This window comes from Chionomys nivalis, chromosome 6 (assembly GCF_950005125.1).
Source record: "Chionomys nivalis chromosome 6, mChiNiv1.1, whole genome shotgun sequence".
Classification (NCBI taxonomy): Eukaryota; Metazoa; Chordata; class Mammalia; order Rodentia; family Cricetidae; genus Chionomys; species Chionomys nivalis.
The window spans coordinates 23,345,511-23,363,603 of NC_080091.1; the positions used below are offsets into that span (position 1 = coordinate 23,345,511).

At 47.4% G+C, this 18,093-nt stretch overlaps 1 protein-coding gene across 1 annotated transcript in view; it reads right to left on the reverse strand.

Moving 5' to 3' along the window:
- The window catches only part of Spred2 (sprouty related EVH1 domain containing 2), a 107,075-nt gene that overhangs the window by 28,742 nt on the left and 60,240 nt on the right, over positions 1-18,093 (reverse strand). The window contains exon 2 of the mRNA XM_057772843.1: positions 3,783-3,960. Coding sequence (XP_057628826.1) covers positions 3,783-3,960 — 178 coding nt within the window. The remainder of the gene's footprint in view (positions 1-3,782; positions 3,961-18,093) is intronic.

Here is an 18,093-nt window from a genome sequence, read left to right on the forward strand (position 1 = left end):
GCCAACCACCACCTCACATTCCCCCTCACGGTTAAAGGGGCTTCCTTCAACGACCCCGCCCCCTTTCAGAGCTCCTTCAGAGCCTCACGGGCTCCGGCGGCTACAGTGAGCAGGAGCATTGCCTTACAGAGCAGGGAGATCAAAGAGATGCCACTGTAGCTGCAAATGGTGTAGGAGTGAGGATCGGAATCCAGAATTTCCCAGAGCGAAGCAGGCAAAGTGGGGGTTAGAAAAATAAAGCACAGCAGGTGGACGGGCGTGGGACAGAAACGCCACCAGGTGTGGAAGTGTCGTCAGAGCGCAGGGAGCAGGGGGAGGTGGGGAGAAATGGGGAAAACTGACGGGAGGCATAAAAGGAACACCTGGAGGATGGCATCACCCTGAACCCAAGGAAGCAATGCACTGTATTGTAGCGTGGAGACCGTCTCTTCCCCTTTTGGGTGTGGCATGAATACAACAGAGGTTATTCATGTCAGGTCCTTGAACAAAAAGGAAAACATTTGTAGTTACTATGTATAAGTCACTGGGAAGCAGTTTGAAAGGAAGGGGCTGGGTTAGACCGTCTCAACTTGGGCTATTTTAAACCTGGGTGTGGTGGTACAGGCCTGTAATCCTGGAATTTGGGAGTAGTAGACAGGAAGATTAGCAGTTCAAGGTCATCCCTGGCTAGTTTGGGCTGTAGGAGAGCCTATCTCAAAAAGCCAGAAATGGAGACTATTCTAGGTTGACTATCTACAACAATCCAGAAGAAACCCAGGAGAAATAGCCCTAAGTATCCAGAACCCTTCACAGGAAGACAGTCTGATAACAGACTAGAAAGGGAAGATGCAAATAAAAGAATCTCCATTGAAATTCTGCAGAACAAGAATACCGATGAAAGAGAAAAAAAGACAAGAAACACATTTTTAAAATCTAAATAAGGCAGGTAAAGATGAATACCTCATAACACCAGGGCAGGACACACAAAAGGAAAGTTCCAGGAGATAGATACGTAAAGGACACTGGCAGGTAACTCAGTCACGCAAAGGACTAGAAACACTTATTTTTGTGTGTGCGGGCATGTGTGGAGGTCAGAGGGCAGCCTACAAGAATCTGTGCTCTCCTACTATGTGGGTCCCAGGGACTGAACTCACCATTAGGCTTGGCTGCCTGAGCCCTCATACACTGGGCCATCTGGCTGGCTTTGGCTGGCTGGCTGGCTGGCAAGTGACAGCTTTTTAGCAAGTAGGAAACCATATGAGGTCATTCATAAGAAATCAACAGAGACTACTATTATTCTATTGAAATGATAGCGATTTAAAACCTATGACCTCAAAGGTTAAAGGAAAATCTCACACAGTAGCAGCACCCCTATACACTATAGGTCATGAAAATCAGGCCCCAAATTTTCTCTCTCTCTCTTTTTTCTCTCTCTCTTTTTTGTTGTTGTTGTTTGTTCTGTTTTGTTTTTCAAGACAGGATTTCTGTGTAGCCCTGGCTGTCCTGGAATTCACCTTGTAGACCAGGCTGGCCTTGAACTCAGAGCTCAAGAGACCCATCCACCTTCTTCTATTTCCCAAGTCTGGGATTAAAGACGCGTGCTACCACTGCGCGGCTTCTAATTATTTCTTTAAAAACATGAACTGTGGAATGTGGAAAAACACAGTTAAATGTGTCTTCACGATACTACGGTGAGGAGGGGGGACATTAAGGAGATGGTCTAATAGCGGAATGCCACACTACTGTGAGCAGCACAGGAAAGCCCTTGAAGAGAATGTCGGTGACAAGGAAGTGAGATGCACAGCTCTTTACTCAGCGACAAAAGGCGTGTGAAAAAGAAAACACGCACGGCTGTGCACCATGACGCTGCTTCAGTTTTGGGGTCTGTGTAATGCTGTACCAAATATGGTCCCCAGGAACACGAAATCATTCCCTGAGCATCAGCTAACTAATGGGCTAACCTTGGGCTTAGCTGGGGGCACACACGTGCCAGGCACATGGTAGCCAAGCCACTTTTTTTGAAAATCTTATTTATTTTTCTTTTGTGTTTGTGTGTGTGTGTGTGTGTGTGTGTGTGTGAGAGAGAGAGAGAGAGAGAGAGAGAGAGAGAGAGAGAGACGGACAGACAGACAGACAGACAGAGAGACAGGGTCTCACTATGTAGACTGGTCTGGAGCTGGCTGTGTTGTAAATCAGGCTGGCCTTGAACTTAAGAGAAATCTGCCTGCCTGCCTCAGCCTCCCAAGTGCTAGGATTAAAGGTGTGCACCACCAAACCTGGCCACTTTATAGTGTGGTCACACTGCCTACACTGGGAGAATTTTTAGGAAGGAATAAAGTGTACAGTGGCATTTCAGTTAATTTATCAGTGATATTTAAAAGCTGTTCTGTCTTATCTATTTGGTAATTTTCTTCAACCAAAGTGTGGTTGGGGGAAAAAAAAGAAAGAGCCTATCTACACATTTCATACATAAAACCTGTCCAGCTCTCAAATACAGCACCAACTTAGCATGGAGCCACGAGCATTTCCTCTGTGAGACCTTACCCAATCCATCACACTTTCAGTCACTGTAGGTTTTGAATCTCTACTTCCAACGACAGTGGAAAGCAGACTATGCCGAGCGTAGTCAGTCTAAAGGAGACTTAGGATCAGGGACACACGGCACCCAACACAGAAGTGCTTGCCCATCCTGCACAAGGCTCTGGTTCAATCCTGACCAAGAGAGTAGGAAGGAAGGCGAGGGAGACTAGTGTGGACTGGGGACGTAGTTCAGTGGTAAAGCACAGGCTTGGCACGCACGGGGCCCTAGAGCACAAGCTCTGGCAGCACCCACCCTCCAAAGAATCACCGGGCTTGGACGGTCTACCTTCCTTCCTATCATAGACAGTCCTGTAACTGGTCATCCAGGTTCCTCCATGACACCACATGCTATTGCATCCTTGGGGTAAGACTCACTTTCCCATGCATTTTGTTTTGTTTTGTTTTTTCGAGACAGGGTTTCTCTGTAGCTTTGGAGCCTGTCCTGGAACTAGCTCTTGTAGACCAGGCTAGTCTCGAACTCACAGAGATCCGCCTACCTCTGCCTCCCGAGTGCTGGGATTAAAGGCGTGCGCCACCACCGCCCGGCTCTGTGTGATTTTCTTATCCCAAAGCTGCTTTGCTAATATTGCAAAATAAAGGCTGTATGTGTTGGTGTGGTGTGTGTGCACTTTAGTGAGCGGGGGCGACAGGAGGGTATCAGGGGTCCTGCTTTGCCACCCTGCATCCTATTCCTCTGCTTCGGGTGCCTCACTGAACCTGGAGCTAAGGCTGGGGTAAGATGTGGGGATCCTCTCCCACAGTGCTGGGGGTACAGGCCTGCATGGTTAGCGAGTTTTTATGTGGCTACAGGGATCCAAACTCAGGAGGTCTTCATGCTTGCACAGCAAATGCTCATACACTCCAGGCCATCTCCCCCAGCCCCTAAACTCTGGTCTCTTTCAGACAAATATTTATTTAGAGGGAACCAAGGCTAGGTGATGCTGTCTCCCGTGTTACCTTCTCCCACCCAAATCTCCCATGGAAACCCTGATTCCAGTTTACTGTTATACGACTTGCAATGATAAAGAACATGCTTTTGATTCTAATACCTGTCGTAACTGCACACCTTGATCAATCAAAGATGCAAACAAGATGGCCGAATACCCTTGTGGCATGCGCTCTATATGGTGTGCGGCCAAGAGACAGCACTGGAAAGGAGGATTATATGTACAGAGAAATCAGTCATTGCAATTTTAACGCCCGCGATGTGCGTCTGTCATTACCAGTTTGTCTTTCTGTCGTTCACCATGGATGAGAAAGCCGCTTCGTCCATTGCCTTCAGGGTGCATGACCTTACACACCCCAACGCGACTGATCCCGCCTCCTTCCTGTGGGAACCATCCCCCGCTGGAGTCATCTCTGGTCATAACCACAGCCTTGACACGCACAATATAGCTGTCACTAAAACGACAACAAGAAGGGGCATGACAACAGTCTAGTAGCTGCAGAACACACTCCCCAGGGCAAGACACTCTCTTGATTTGTCGCAGAAATACGGTTGACAATAACCCAGAATGGGAGTCCGTCTTGACACTTAGGAAAAACAGCATGTATCGTAATACCACAGTTCATCTTAAGAGAGACACCCACTGATTAACAAATCTTCCTTATGAGGACACGGGAATCACGTCCTCAAGTTTCTGGGTGCTGCACATGAACGGAATGAATAAACTGAGCTCTAGAATTTGACGTCTGGGCTGAAACGCCAAGCCTATTAACTTAACAGGATGTTACAACTTTAATCTTTCAAACCTAGTTTACAATAAATGACCAACCTTTAACATGCTATGACGTTAAGAATTCTATTTAGCAAGCAATATCAAAATTCACTTCTAAATTACAAAGTCCCCATCCCATGTACCATATCTATAGGCGGGAAGGCTTCAACTCATCCCACTCCCCTGTAGCCTTTGCTTATGATTTCCTTTTTCTCGGTCAAAATATCTGATTCTGCCCTAAGCTCTACTGTACTATGGCCAAAGATCCCTTTTCTTCCAAAGACCAACTTAAGGTTCTTTTCATTGTTTGTTGGTTTGAGAATAAATAATTCTCGCTTGATATTTTCTTTCTTTGCATATAATTAATTTGTCTTGCCTATGAGAACACACACTGCCATCTTCTATGCCAGGCCCTGTATGGAGCTGAGGGAAGCAGTAACACGGAATGGCAGGACTGTGTCCCACCTCAGCACTCTGGGACAAACGCCACAATCTCAGAGACAGCCTGTCTCCCGTGCCTCTGCTCACCTCTCACCCAGACTTCCTGTGATCTGCTACTGTGACTTCATTGCTTTCCCACACCCAGGCAACGTCCTGTCCCACACAAAAGTCCCTTCTGCTCTCTTCACCTAGGCTCAGGGAAGGCGCCTGTGGCGGCTCTCTCAGGCTAATGTGCCCTTGCCCTGGTCTGATAGGATGTGTGCGCATCGCTAAACCATTCTCTACCTGCTGAGTTTTTTTAACTCTGGGTTCCACACCCCAACCCCAATTCCAGGAAGACTTTACCAGCCAGACAAACTGCCCCTCCCTCTGCACACCCCCTAGTTGTGCCACTCATGTCCCCGAGGGATTTCCCAACACCGCTGCATCTTGCTTCTGGAACTCTCTCCCTTCCAATACCTTTGCACTCAACCACAGCTATCTATGCCCAGGGCACCAAGTCAACCCCTGAACTTACCACCAATATGGGCACTACCCCCAAATGTCATTTATTTTTTTCCTTTCGGATAGTCTCATGAAGCCTAGGTTGGCCTCAAACTTACTGCGTGGATGAGGCTGATTCTCCTGTGTCCATAGCCTCAATTATATGCAGGTGCAAGCCATTGCCAACAAATAACCCTACTCTCCTACCATGACTTCCTGCTTTTACAGTTCCCCCCACTAGGGCCAGGGGTCTCCTGCTACCTCTTCCCGCCCTGCTTTCTACTCCCCTCCACTGGGCTCTCTCAGGCCCCTGCATTCGGTCACAGGGAAACCCCACTGCACTTTGCTCACAGGGCTTATTCTAAGCCACAGCCACTGACTGTAAGCTACGTTCTGTTACATCTGCCCTCTGCCTTCTGGTCCGAGGTGATGGATGCCCTTGTTTTGTTGGGAAAACCAACCCAGTCAGCTGAGCCCCGCCCCCATGCCTGTCATGTCTGCACAACCTCTCCCGTCACACTGGCTGAACACACCCCAGTCCTCCACCTCGACATTGCTCTATGCCAACAATGCTCATCTTCACACTTCTGCCTGTCCTCTTACCTGCCAAGATCCAGACCAGTGACAACAGTGGATGATGACATGTCTCTGCTTAGGTGTCTAAGTCATCTCAAACAATACGTGTTTTCCTTCCCAAGGTCTTCCCACGCTTTTGGGTTCTTACCCCAGTCTCTATGCTGACCCTACTGGTCATCCTTTATCCTGAGGCTACTGTAGTGGTACCCTGACTGGCATCCTATGCCCATGCTTGTCCGTGGTCCCCGAAAACAGAAAGGTCAGTCAGATTGCATCATGTGTACTAAGAGCTCAAACCCTGCCATATCCTCCTACCGACTTCCTGAACACCGCTCCCATCCCGAGGGCCTCCTTGCTGGCCCTCCACATTCCTGCTTCAGGGTCTCAGTTACCATTTCTTCCCATCTCACGTCTCCCTATTCTCTCCACGCATAATCACGTATGTTCTAGCTCATCTGGGTCCCTGCACAGCATACTCCACTAGAGAACACTTTCTTGGCATCTGTAAAAGCAGCCCCCCCACTCCCACCTCCCCCAAATCTCTTCCCACTGCTGGCCCTGAAACCTATTTGCCCACCAGGATAAAACTCAGTGAGGGTGGGGACTTTGCCATGTTCGTTCACCACTAATCCCTAGGGCTTACAATGGTATCGAGCCCATCAACAGGGTACAGGATCGATGGACTGAAAATGTAGTATGAATAGGTATTTTAAAAAATTGAAACTACCAAAGTCCCTGTATCAATACTCATTTGCTTACAAACCACAATAGCTTAGCTAAGCTATGATCATAGATTTTTGTAGAAAGTAGCTCTGAGTATGGAAGACAACGTCTTGGCTACTGAGCTGTATCCACTCCTTTTTTCATTTAATTACGTGTGTGTGTGTGTGTGTGTGTGTGTGTGTGTGTGTGTGCTGTGCGTGCCACATACCACGGTGAACATGTGAAGGTCCAAGGACAACCTGTGGGAGTTGGTTCTCACCTTCTACCAGGTGGATTTGCAGGGTCAAACTCAAGGTTGTCAGGCTTGGTGGCAAGTCGCCTTCTTTACCTCTGAGTAATCTCGGTCACCCATCAGTCCTTTGTATGATTTTTATTTTGAGACAGGGTCTCCTTAGGTTGAACTTGTGATTCTCCAGCCTAAAAGCAAGGCAATGAGGTATCACATCATCCTAGCCAGGACCCTCTCAATGGGCTGGGGATACAGGCAGGAGGAAAGCCGAATGAAATGTCAGAAGTCACCCTTGAAGATGTGCACGCAGACGGCACAGGTCACACCTGCACCTCTAGTCCTAGAGTCTTGCTCACACCTCAGGATTTAATAAGTCTGTGCTTGAGAACCCAGAGGTTAGAAACACTGGTTGCGGGCCGGTGAGCTCAGCAGGCAGAGGCACCTGTCACCAAGCCTGACAAACTACCATATCCAGGATCCACAAAATGAAGGAGAGTTGATTCCCCCAAGTTGTCCTGATCTCCATACATGTGTCATGGCATGCCCCCCAAATAAATGCAGTAGCAGTGGTAGTAAGAATCATCGTCATCATCATTACCATCACCACACTACCACCACCACCACCATCATCACCACCACCATCTTCCTTCTACTAGATGCCATATCTTTTTTTTTTTTTTTTTTTTGGTTTTTCGAGACAGGGTTTCTCTGTGGTTTTGGAGCCTGTCCTGGAACTAGCTCTTGTAGACCAGGCTGGTCTCGAACTCACAGAGATCCGTCTGCCTCTGCCTCCCAAGTGCTGGGATTAAAGGCGTGCGCCAATTGATATTTATTGAGCTCTACATTTTTCTCTGCTCCCCTCCCTGCCTCTCACCTTCCCCCCTCAACCCTCCCACAAGGTCCCCATGCTCCCAATTTACTCAGGAGATCTTGTCTTTTTCTACTTTCTACTTCCCATGTAGATTAGATCTATGTAAGTCTCTCTTAGTGTCCGTATTGTTGTCTAAGTTCTCTGGGATTGTGGTTTGTAGGCTGGCTTTCTTTGCTTTATGTTTAAAAACCACCTATGAGTGAGTACATGTGATAATTGTCTTTCTGTGTCTGGGTTACCTCACTCAAAATAGTATTTTCTAGCTCCATCCATTTTCCTGCAAAATTCAAGATGTTATTTTTTTCTGCTGTGTAGTACTCCATTGTGTAAATGTACCATATTTTCCTTATCCATTCTTTGGTCGAGGGGCATTTAGGTTGTTTCCAGGTTCTGGCTATGACAAAGCTGCTATGAACATAGGTGAACACATGTCCTTGTGGCACGATTGAGCATCCTTTGGATATATACCCAAAAGTGGTATTACTGGGTCTTGAGGAAGGTTGTTTCCTAATTTTCTAAGAAATCGCCACACTGACATCCAATTAGATGCCGTATCTTTTGATTATATGTATGTAAGCAAGTCCAGAGAATACCCACATTTTCTCCCCATATGCCATTAATCCCAGAAACAACAGGAATTCCTAGGAGTCATAATTCTAGCACACAATATACTTTGTCAAATAGTCTACAAGGGCGTGATGAACTCAATGCCTCAGGAAATGGTTGGGGTGGGCACTGAAGCTCTCCACACCGTGGCTAAAAAGTAACTTTTACTTTCTGAGTTTCAATTGTGTGTCCCTCATTTGAGGGGATTAAGCAGACATGAGGAGGAGAGATCTACATTGTGTTAGGGCCACTAACTCCACCTAAGTACACATTTATTAGAGATTAAAAAAACAAACATCCCACCCCTTGACTCCCAGGCTACAGCGGTGTTGACTGTGGCCTTTGCTTGTACTCTAAGGCCTCTGTCCTTCCAACGTGACCATTCCTAACAAATGCCTTCCCCAGGCACAGATCTTCTCCATGGGGGTGGAGGTGGGGTTGTAGGGGCTTAAAACCCGACCAGGGCATGTGGTGATGTTTGGTATCCACACATAAGGCCCCAAGCCAACCGCTTCCTACCTGTGGCCCACGGAAGTTCCTCAAGCACTTCATCCTCCCTGGTACAGAGGAAAACTCCCTGCCCTCTCTCCTTCCCTGCTTTGTAAAACTAATCAGACACCAGCTGCTGTGAGGTTTATTTACAAGCGTGCAGCAGGAAGCTGGGGGACAGGTTCATTTAAAAATTTTTCACACGCAAAAACATGCTACTGGTAGCTTTAGACACACCTTCAAATCATGCTACCACTGTCAAAAAGAAAAAAGGAAACAAAACAAGAACAAAAGCTCCTGACACTGACATGCTTGCAGTGTGTGCCGGTGGAGACTTTTAAACTTTGGATGTGGCCCCAATATCAACTGAATGAGGCCAGGCAAGCATGTGAGCTGAAGAGCCCAGGCAGCCAGTGCCAGTACCAACGACACGTGCCAAACTGGCCGGACTGGAGACCTTTCTGTTTAAATGTGGTGAAGAAGAAGAAGAAGAAAGAAGAAAGAAGAAAGAAGAAAGAAGAAGAAGAAGAAGAAAGAAGAAGAAGAAGAAGAAGAAGAAGAAGAAGAAGAAGAAGAAGAAGAAGAAGAAGAAGAAGAAGAAGAAGAAGAAGAAGAAGAAGAAGAAAAACCCTACGATCCCAACATGCTGACTAAGCCGGGCGGTGGTGGCGCACGCCTTTAATCCCAGCACTCGGGAGGCAGAGGCAGGCAGATCTCTGTGAGTTCGAGACCAGCCTGGTCTACAAGAGCTAGTTCCAGGATAGGCTCCAAAACCACAGAGAAACCCTGTCTCAAAAAAAACCAAAAAAAAAAAAAAAAAAAAAAAACCAACATGCTGACTAGTTTCCTACAGGCACTCAGAATGAGAAGGAGGCAGGTAACGATCTATGGCAGGATCCCACGGCCACGCCACTCTATTCAGATTTGGAGCAGGCCACATTACAGGCGTAAACAAAGGAATTGTAGGAAGCTGAGACAGCTGCTCCCAGTCCTGTAGAGGATGTGTGCTCCTGGGCAAGGCTGGTCAGCACTGGCAGACCTCCCTGACTGCTGAGGCCCTTTCTTTGAGTTTCATTTTCTTTACAAAAGGAAGACCGAGTCCACCCCGCTGCCAGCGATAAAGGCCACGTATCAGAGCTGCAGCGACTTGGGAAGTTGTAGCGCACTGTTTTGGCTGGAAGGCTGGCTTTAATCACTAAGGTGGGTCTCTAAACCACAGCACTCCTGCCCACTGAAGAGTAACTTTGCAGAACGTGGGCCCTGCCAGCTGTCGGGCACCTGAGGGGACAGCATCTGAGACCACCGGCCTCAGCAGCAGACAGGGCCATAAAACCCAGGATGGATGGCGCTGCAGGCACACCTACAGAGGGAGAGGTTCCGCCTGCCATCTGTGACCCTCTGCCTGCCCCTTCTTCCTGCAGGGATGGAGCCAATTTCATGCTGCCATAAATCCTCCCCAGCACACCCCATGGCCAGGCCTTATCTGATCACATGGCTTCTTTATCTCTCCTTCACACTAAACATGAGGTTCACTTCCTTCCAGCCCCCTCACCACTCCCCCAGACCTAGAGGGGGATTAGCTGGGTCCCAGACTCTCCAGTCCACTTCCCAGATGCCCACTGAGCCAAAACACCAGCCTCTCTGGGAGCCAGGTATGATCACTTTGTCTTCATCTTAATCACTCCCCTATGCCATGCCCACTGATTTAGAAAGACGCTTAGATTTCACCAAATTGCCCATATACGTGTATGTTAATGATGTATGCCTAGTGAGTTCTGTAAAATTAATCAGTAAGATACTATGGCAAAGGCAAATGTGCCGAGAAGCCGAAGCTGCTGGTCATCGTCCACTGGCGTTGCTTTTTCAAGTGTTCATCTTAAGCATCAATTACTTAAGAATTCATAAAAGATGATTACCCTGATCTTAAAAAAAATTCTGAACTTGATGGGTGAGAAAAGAGATTCATGTGAGTGGACGCACGACGGTTACATGGTTTTCTGTTCTGTACAAGTCACCCAAGGCAGAGCATTTGCTCTGGAGCTTAAATGCAGAAGAAACAGGGTCTCCAGATTAATGATTTAAACAGACACTGTGTGGATGGTTGGTTAGCCTGTTGTGGAAAACGGTTTAGTTGCAGAGATGCCATTTCCGGCATAGTTCATAAGTCTGGGAGGGCAGTAGCTCTCCTCTCAGGCACCCACAGGCAGGCTCTGTGAAGGGGTCCAGGGCCTTTCTGAACCGAGACTGTTTGCTTCGCAAGAGAAATGGCGTTGCTAGTGTCAGTCAGGGAAGCCCGCCAGTACCTTGCCTAACAGACAGTGCTGTTGAGGATGCTCACACTTCTATACTGATCTGATCCAAACCTTCGGGGCATAGAGAAGCCAGAGCTTCAGAGGCACTGTACCTGCTAGCACATTCTCTTGCACAGGGCCTGCTCCCCTGGCCCTAGAGACTTCCTGGATATCCCAAGGTAGGGATATCAGACAGTGTACCATGCATAAGGCTGGGGTACCAGGCAGTATGTCATGTACAAAGTTGAGGTACAAAGTTGAGGTACCAGGCAGAGTGCCATGCACAAGGTTGGGGTACCAGGCAGTGTACATGCACAAGGCTGGGGAACCAGGCAGTGTGCCATTCGCCAGTCCAGTTTTTCATTCCCTTTTCTTTGCTGCTGTGTGTTGTGGCCCGTAATGGTCAAGAGTCATCAAGGAAGTCAAAGGAACAAAAACTGGATGTGAACCCAAGGAGCCTTACAGAGACTGAAGAAGCCGGGGTGGGGTGAGGGTAGGGCAAAAGACTAGGGTACCTGTAAGTGCTAACAACAGAGGCTCCTAGTGAACTGGAAGATCCATGGCCTAGACAGTTTAAGCTTTCTGCGGTTCCCAACAGTTTTCTGTAGCCAGGAGTGAATTCACACGCCCTAAGCATGGAAAGTGCAGGAGCAGTGTGGACTCACACTGCGTGTCTCCTCATGAAACTCTAGTTTGCGCTACTTGGCAGCAGTTTACAGAGTGCGTTAGTTAGCTTAGCATTTAACATGAAATTGCTAATTTCACACCTAAGCATGTATCTCCTACATCCGGTTCTGCCGTGCTACTTCAAACCATAACACACTCCGGTCAGTAGAAAAATGACGGTGAAGAACCTGCCCTGGAGAGGAGGGATTATCAAAAGTAAATCTCTGCTGGGCAGTGGTGGCACACGCCTTTAATCCCAGCACTCGGGAGGCAGAGGCAGGTGGATCTCTGTGAGTTGGAGGCCAGCCTGGTCTACAAGAGCTAGTTCCTGGCTACGAAGAGAGACTCTGTCTTGAAAAACAGAAAACAAAACCAAAAGCAGAACACCCTCTCCCCCAAAAAGGTCCATCTTCAATTCAGCACCTGAAAAGCGATTCTAGCTGTGCTGTGTACGGCAGGTGACCTAAGACGCTCTTAGACCACACTCCGTGTCAGTGTGGCCTTCCAGGGCGCCCTGTAGAGGTAATGGAGGATGAAAAGCACCACTTGGGTGACTTTTCCTGGTTTCTTTTTGTGTCTACTGCTTTATTTTGGGGGGCCTGTGTTGTGTGCACAGTCATCGGGGATGGAGACCCTGCTCGTGAAGATCCAAAGAGACTCTGTCCTTTACCCGTCATAGCTGAAAGTCAGCTCTATATCACCCCCCAGGCCTCTCCACCAAAGTGGGCGTGGCCAGTCAAGGGTGACCCCTACCCTGCAACAGCCACATTTCTCAGCTGGAGGCTGGGGACTGAACTTGTAATTACAGAGTTCGAAAACACTGGCTCCAGGTAGTTAAGCCTCTTGTGCCCTCTGGCAACAAGAACAGATCCATCAGATTCAAAAGAACACACAAACCAAACCACATTTTTGTAAAATAATAATCCAAGCTCTTAAAACCTGGGGGAGGGGGCTTGGCACTGGAGATGGCTCAGCAGTTAAGAGCCCTGGCTGCTTTTCCAGAGGACCTGGGTTTAATTCCCAGCACACACATGGCAGCTCACAACTATCTGTAACTCCAGTTCAGGGAATCAGACACCCATGGCAAAACACCAATGCACATAAAATAAAAATGAATTTTTTTTTTTAAAAAAAAGAAAGCAAAATTCTTTCTAGAAACTGAGCACACGCTAGGTGGGGATTCTAGGTACAAGATGAAATTACAGCAGGCCTTGGCCTGCCACAGGGCCCTCTCCTCTGCTCCACCCTGCCTTATCGTGATGCTCTGGCCACTGACCACAGTTACTACAGAACCACAAAATGACATGCATCTGAGGTGGGTGCCATGATTACATGTATTATATGCAACTTTAAAAAATGCTAATATGGGTGCTTTCAGGAAATGATAAATTAAAAAAAAAAATCACCAAAGCATAACTTTGACATCAGTAGTTTTAGAAATAAGCTTTATTTTATTTAGGTTTTGTTTTGAAAAACAAATGTGTCTAATTCTTAGAGACTAAGCATGCGCCCTAGAGGGCTGAGTTTCAGGGTGACTACTTGGCAAAAACTGGGGACAAGAGAGCCCTGGGAGGCAAAGGGCCAAAGCTGAACTGATGTTTAGGGCTCGGTCTGCTCTGCTTAGCCCAGGGTCGGCAGAGTTCATAATTAACCAAGATTTAAGGGATTTCCATTTTAAGGCAGACAAACTCTGTCTTCTTTTTACCTGAAAGCAACCATGGCCAGCTAACAGAGACCCTGAACCACTGGATAAAAGGAACCCCTACCACATTAAATCACACCAGCAATAAAACAAAACCAGGCTTTCAAAACACAAACAGCAAAGGGGGTTGCTTAAAGCTGATGGTCTCCAACCCAGGACGGACCCAGAGCCGCTGAGCTTCCGTGCCTCCTCCTAGTTTTGCCCTCGTCCTCATCACTGGTGAAAGCAAAGGAGTAAGGATGTCGGCAGACAACCGGCAGCCAGTGAGGGTGAAATCTAGGTCTATACGGCGTCAATAATGCCCTGAAACGTCTGCCTCCTTCTGTCCTGTGCATGGCCGCATTTATTTCCCCTGCTACCCTGCCCTTCTCCCACAGTCAAAAGGGCAGGAAATTACTTTACCAGTTTTAGCAAATTCAAAACCTACAAAATCTTTTACAGGCCAGTCCTTCTTAAGATCTGCTCCAAACAAAAGGTGATAATTTAGCCCACAGGAAGGAAGGAGCGCCAAGGCCCACAAGCCACAGGCAGGGCTTTTATGAGTCTCGCTTTATATTCTAGACAGATCCACCCATGGGCTGTCCTCTCAGGAGGCAAGAGTCAGCGATTCATTCAGTTCTTTTTCACCAGAGTCCTGTCACCTCCTTCTCTAGGGAGGGAAAGATAAGCAGCAAATGAAACTTGTTCAAGGTAGCTGCTCTCCCGTGTGTGTGTGTGTGTGTGTGTGTGTGTGTGTGTGTGTGTGTGTGTGTGGCGGGCGGGGGGGGGGGGGAATCTCAACTCCCCAGCAGACACTGGCAGTTAGGCTCCCATTGCGTGGTGAAGAGATGATAAACAAGTTAGTTTCTCGCACCTTTTCAGCTAGAAAGACCAGGAGCAACTAAATCGCACCCCTCATTCAGATAGAAAACGGACTGAGCAAGGCTAGTGACCTGGGACAGATAAAGGGTGGTTGCCCATCGCTCCCCACACTGCTTACAAACAGGGCTCTGGGCTGTGGGGAAAGCCCCTGGATTGGTGTTGTTGGGATCTTCAGATCTACTGGCTTAGGGAACGGCCATGAAGGAATTTAAAGCCAAGAGAATCACTAAAGGCAAGGCGCAACCCTGGGACACAGCGACAGCTGAACAGCTGGAGGGCAGGGCGGGGTCATCTTGGCGGGTTTCCCCTGGACCAGAGGTCATTCCACTTGGGATTTATTAGCACACCTAGACCTATCCTGTAACACATCCCCCTTCTCACAACTGGGTGTGAGACTACTACCAAGCCACAGCCTCTTCGAGGGCAAGACGGGGACAAGAGTCAGAGGGCTTTTGAGGTCTCTTTTTAATTTTGGATTTTTTTAAAAAATGGGCTTCATAGTCCTTTAGTGTTGCCAAGGGCGTTAGCAAACACACGCTACTGAAACATCCCGCAGACCACAGAAGCAGAAAACTTCAAGTAGTAAAACGCAACGGAATACCTCTAATAGAACAAGACCAGAAGCCACCAAGACCCAGGGCCGCACGGAGGTGCACTGTCAGAGTTCCTATGCAATTATAAACTTCCCAGAGCAGGGCATGCTTACTGAAGTCTTTGGAAAAAGGAAGAGAACAGGCCTGGAAATGTAGCTCAGTGGCAGGGCGCTCACCTAGGACGTACACGGACAAGGCCAGAGGTTCAATCCTCAGCTCATGCTAGGGGGCGTTCGCGCGCACGTGTGCGCACGCGCACACACAGAAAAGAAAAACATGAAAACTATTTTAAAAATAAATTTAGTAAGCTACGTGTGCTGACACATGTCTGTAACTGTAGCACCATGGGAAATGGAGAAAGTTTTTTTATTTTATTTTGGATTTTCGAGACAGGGTTTCTCCGTAGCTTTTGGTTCCTGTCCTGGAACTAGCTCTTGTACACCAGGCTGGCCTCGAACTCACAGAGATCCACCTGCCTCTGCCTCCCGAGTGCTGGGATTAAAGGCGTGCACCACCACCGCCTGGCAAGCTTTTTTTTTTTTAAAGGCAGGGTATCACTATATATGTATTCTATACACACATTACACACACGCACACACAGAATATATGTATGTATATTCTGGGTTGACCTGGAACTCCATATGTAGACAAGGCTAACCTTGAACTCTCAGAGATCCACCTGACTAACTCCCAGGTGCTGGCACTAAAGGCATCTGCTGTCACGCCTGGCACACACAAGAGGTTCCCTGAAGTCAACATAGTAAAAGCCATCATTGTGGGCAACACTTTAGCATCAAAAGAAAAAAACAAAAAGATGTTTACCATGATGCCAGTCAGCCTCCAACTCAGTTCATCCTATGGTGCGTTCCCGACAGTAAAGCTGAGATCACATCACGCTTGGTCTCACTCTTTCCCTTTTTAAGATTACAATTTTTATTTTAAATAATTTGTGTGTGTGTGAGAATGTGTGGAAGTTAGGACAGCCTGCAGTCAGTTCTTCCCTTTCTACCGTGTGGGCTCCAGGAATCAAACCCAGGTCATCAGCCCTGGCAGCAAATGCCTTCATTACCAACCGTCTCTCTGGCCTTCAGCCTGGTTCTCTAGGACAGTCATCATTCCTAAGGTACCACAAATAAGCCACCCTGCATCCAGCAACTTCCTCCAGTGAGTCAGTCTATAAGGAAGTTCTGCAAACCGAAAAGGCGAAGCCTAACATGATGCACGCTAGTGCGTCTCCTTGCGTGTTTGCACACAGCCAACCTTAACATTTACTACACGGCAATTCCACCGCCACAGTCTAGTTCAGATACGTTTTCACTGCAGAATTCACGATAAGCCAAGAGGCAATCATCTAAACGCCTGCTCAGCCCATCCAGAGATGAATGGTTAAACAATGTAGCAATATCCACACTGGGTTATTATTCAACCTTAATAAAGAAGGAAATCAACATGGGATGAACTTTGAGAATGCTAAATAAGCCAGCCAAAAAAAAAAAAAAAGGACAAACCACTGCACTGTTTATATTGTTATCTAAATTCTAAATGCCTTAGTCAAAGCCAGGGACACAGAAAGCAGAATGGTGGTTGCCCTGGGGTGGGGAGGGATGGGGAAGGGAGACTCTATCGCAGGTGAGTTTGGGCTTTGCAAGATTAAAATGTTCTGGAGATCTAGAATGCATGTAATCACCGTTACTTGACTAAAAAGTAGTTGAAGTAGATAAACTAAGTTTGGGGGTTAAAAAACATTTGCTTGTGTTAATGAGGGAAGGGGTATTTATATGACACAAGGCATATATATGGTGGAAGGACAGCCCCCATGAGTTGGTTCTCTCTCCACTAGCGCATGGGTCCCCAGGCTTGGCAGCAAGCTGCCTTTACTTGATGAACCATCTCACTGGCCCTGTATCCTGGGTTCTGTCACAATGAAAAGAGGGAACCTGAGAGAGAAGGGAGCCTGGGTTATGCTGAGGAACAATCCTACAGTCTAAGGAATGAGCCTCACCACTGTGACAAGGGAAACAATTAGCAACACGTGCCGAACCTTCTCCGGGAGTGGAGTGCAAGGCCAAGGTTGTGTTTGCTCTGCTCCTTCACGCATAAGGCAGGCCACATACAACGCAAACTTCTTAAGTAGTACCTTTAATTGCCAGAAAAATGGCTTTTCTTATAAAACCATTTCAAACATCCAAACTGTGAAGCAGAACTGTATGCCCCCACTGTGAGCACTAAAAAAATCCTCTAAGCTCTTAGACAACAATATTCTTTAAAAAGTTTTTATGCTTATTTTAAGGCCATGTGAGTGCCTGCATGTATGCATGTATACCACATATGTGCCTAGTGTCCACGGAGGATGTCAGATCCCCTGGAACTGGAGTTACAGGAGGTTGTGATGCTGTGGAATATTGGTTGAGGATGTGTTACATGTGTTTATGCTGGGGAATGTTTGTTTATGATGCAAAGATGTGTTGCATTCTTTTATGTTACATTTGTTTAACTCTGTGAAGCTCTGTTACTCTGCCTGTCTAAAACACCTGATTGGTCTAATAAAAGAGCTCAACAGCCAAGAGCTAGGCGGGAGAAAGGACAGGCGGGGCTGGCAGAGAGAGAGAGAGAACAAATAGGAGAAATCTGGAAAGAGAAGATCAAGGAGCGAGAAAAGCAGGAGAGAGGACTCTAGGGGTCAGCTATCCAGCTACATAGCAAGCCAGAGAGTAAGAAATAAAGAAAAGTATAGAGAATGGAGAAAGATAAAAGCCCAGAGGCAAAAGGCAGACGGGATAATTAGTTAAGAAAAGCTGGTGAGAAATAAGGCAAGCTAAGGCCAGGAAAGAATAAGACTCCGTGAGATATATTTGGGAGTTGGGTGGCGGGTCTCCCAAAGAGTAATAAAAACAACTAGCTACACTATGAACTGCCGTGTGGGTGCTGGGAACTGAACCCACATCCTCTGCAAGAGCAGCAAAGGCTCTGAACCACCGAATCATCTCCCCAGCCTTGACAAGTGTTTATAATGAACATTTAGTATGTCTATAATGCAATGAACAGACTCGCACCCCTGACATTTTTATGAGTACAGGAATTCTCTAACACTTCCATTTCTTCTCCATGGGAGTTAGCTGTGTTCTTAATATTCCTCAAGGCAGGGGAAAAAAAAAGGACTGGCTTGATTTTTCTTTGGAACAAGTCCCTGCCAGATTTTGCACACTGCAGCTCTTTGCCCACCCACAGACACTGGCTTTGCTCATCACCCTCCCCGAGCAGCCCCGGTGACACACGCTCTTTGTG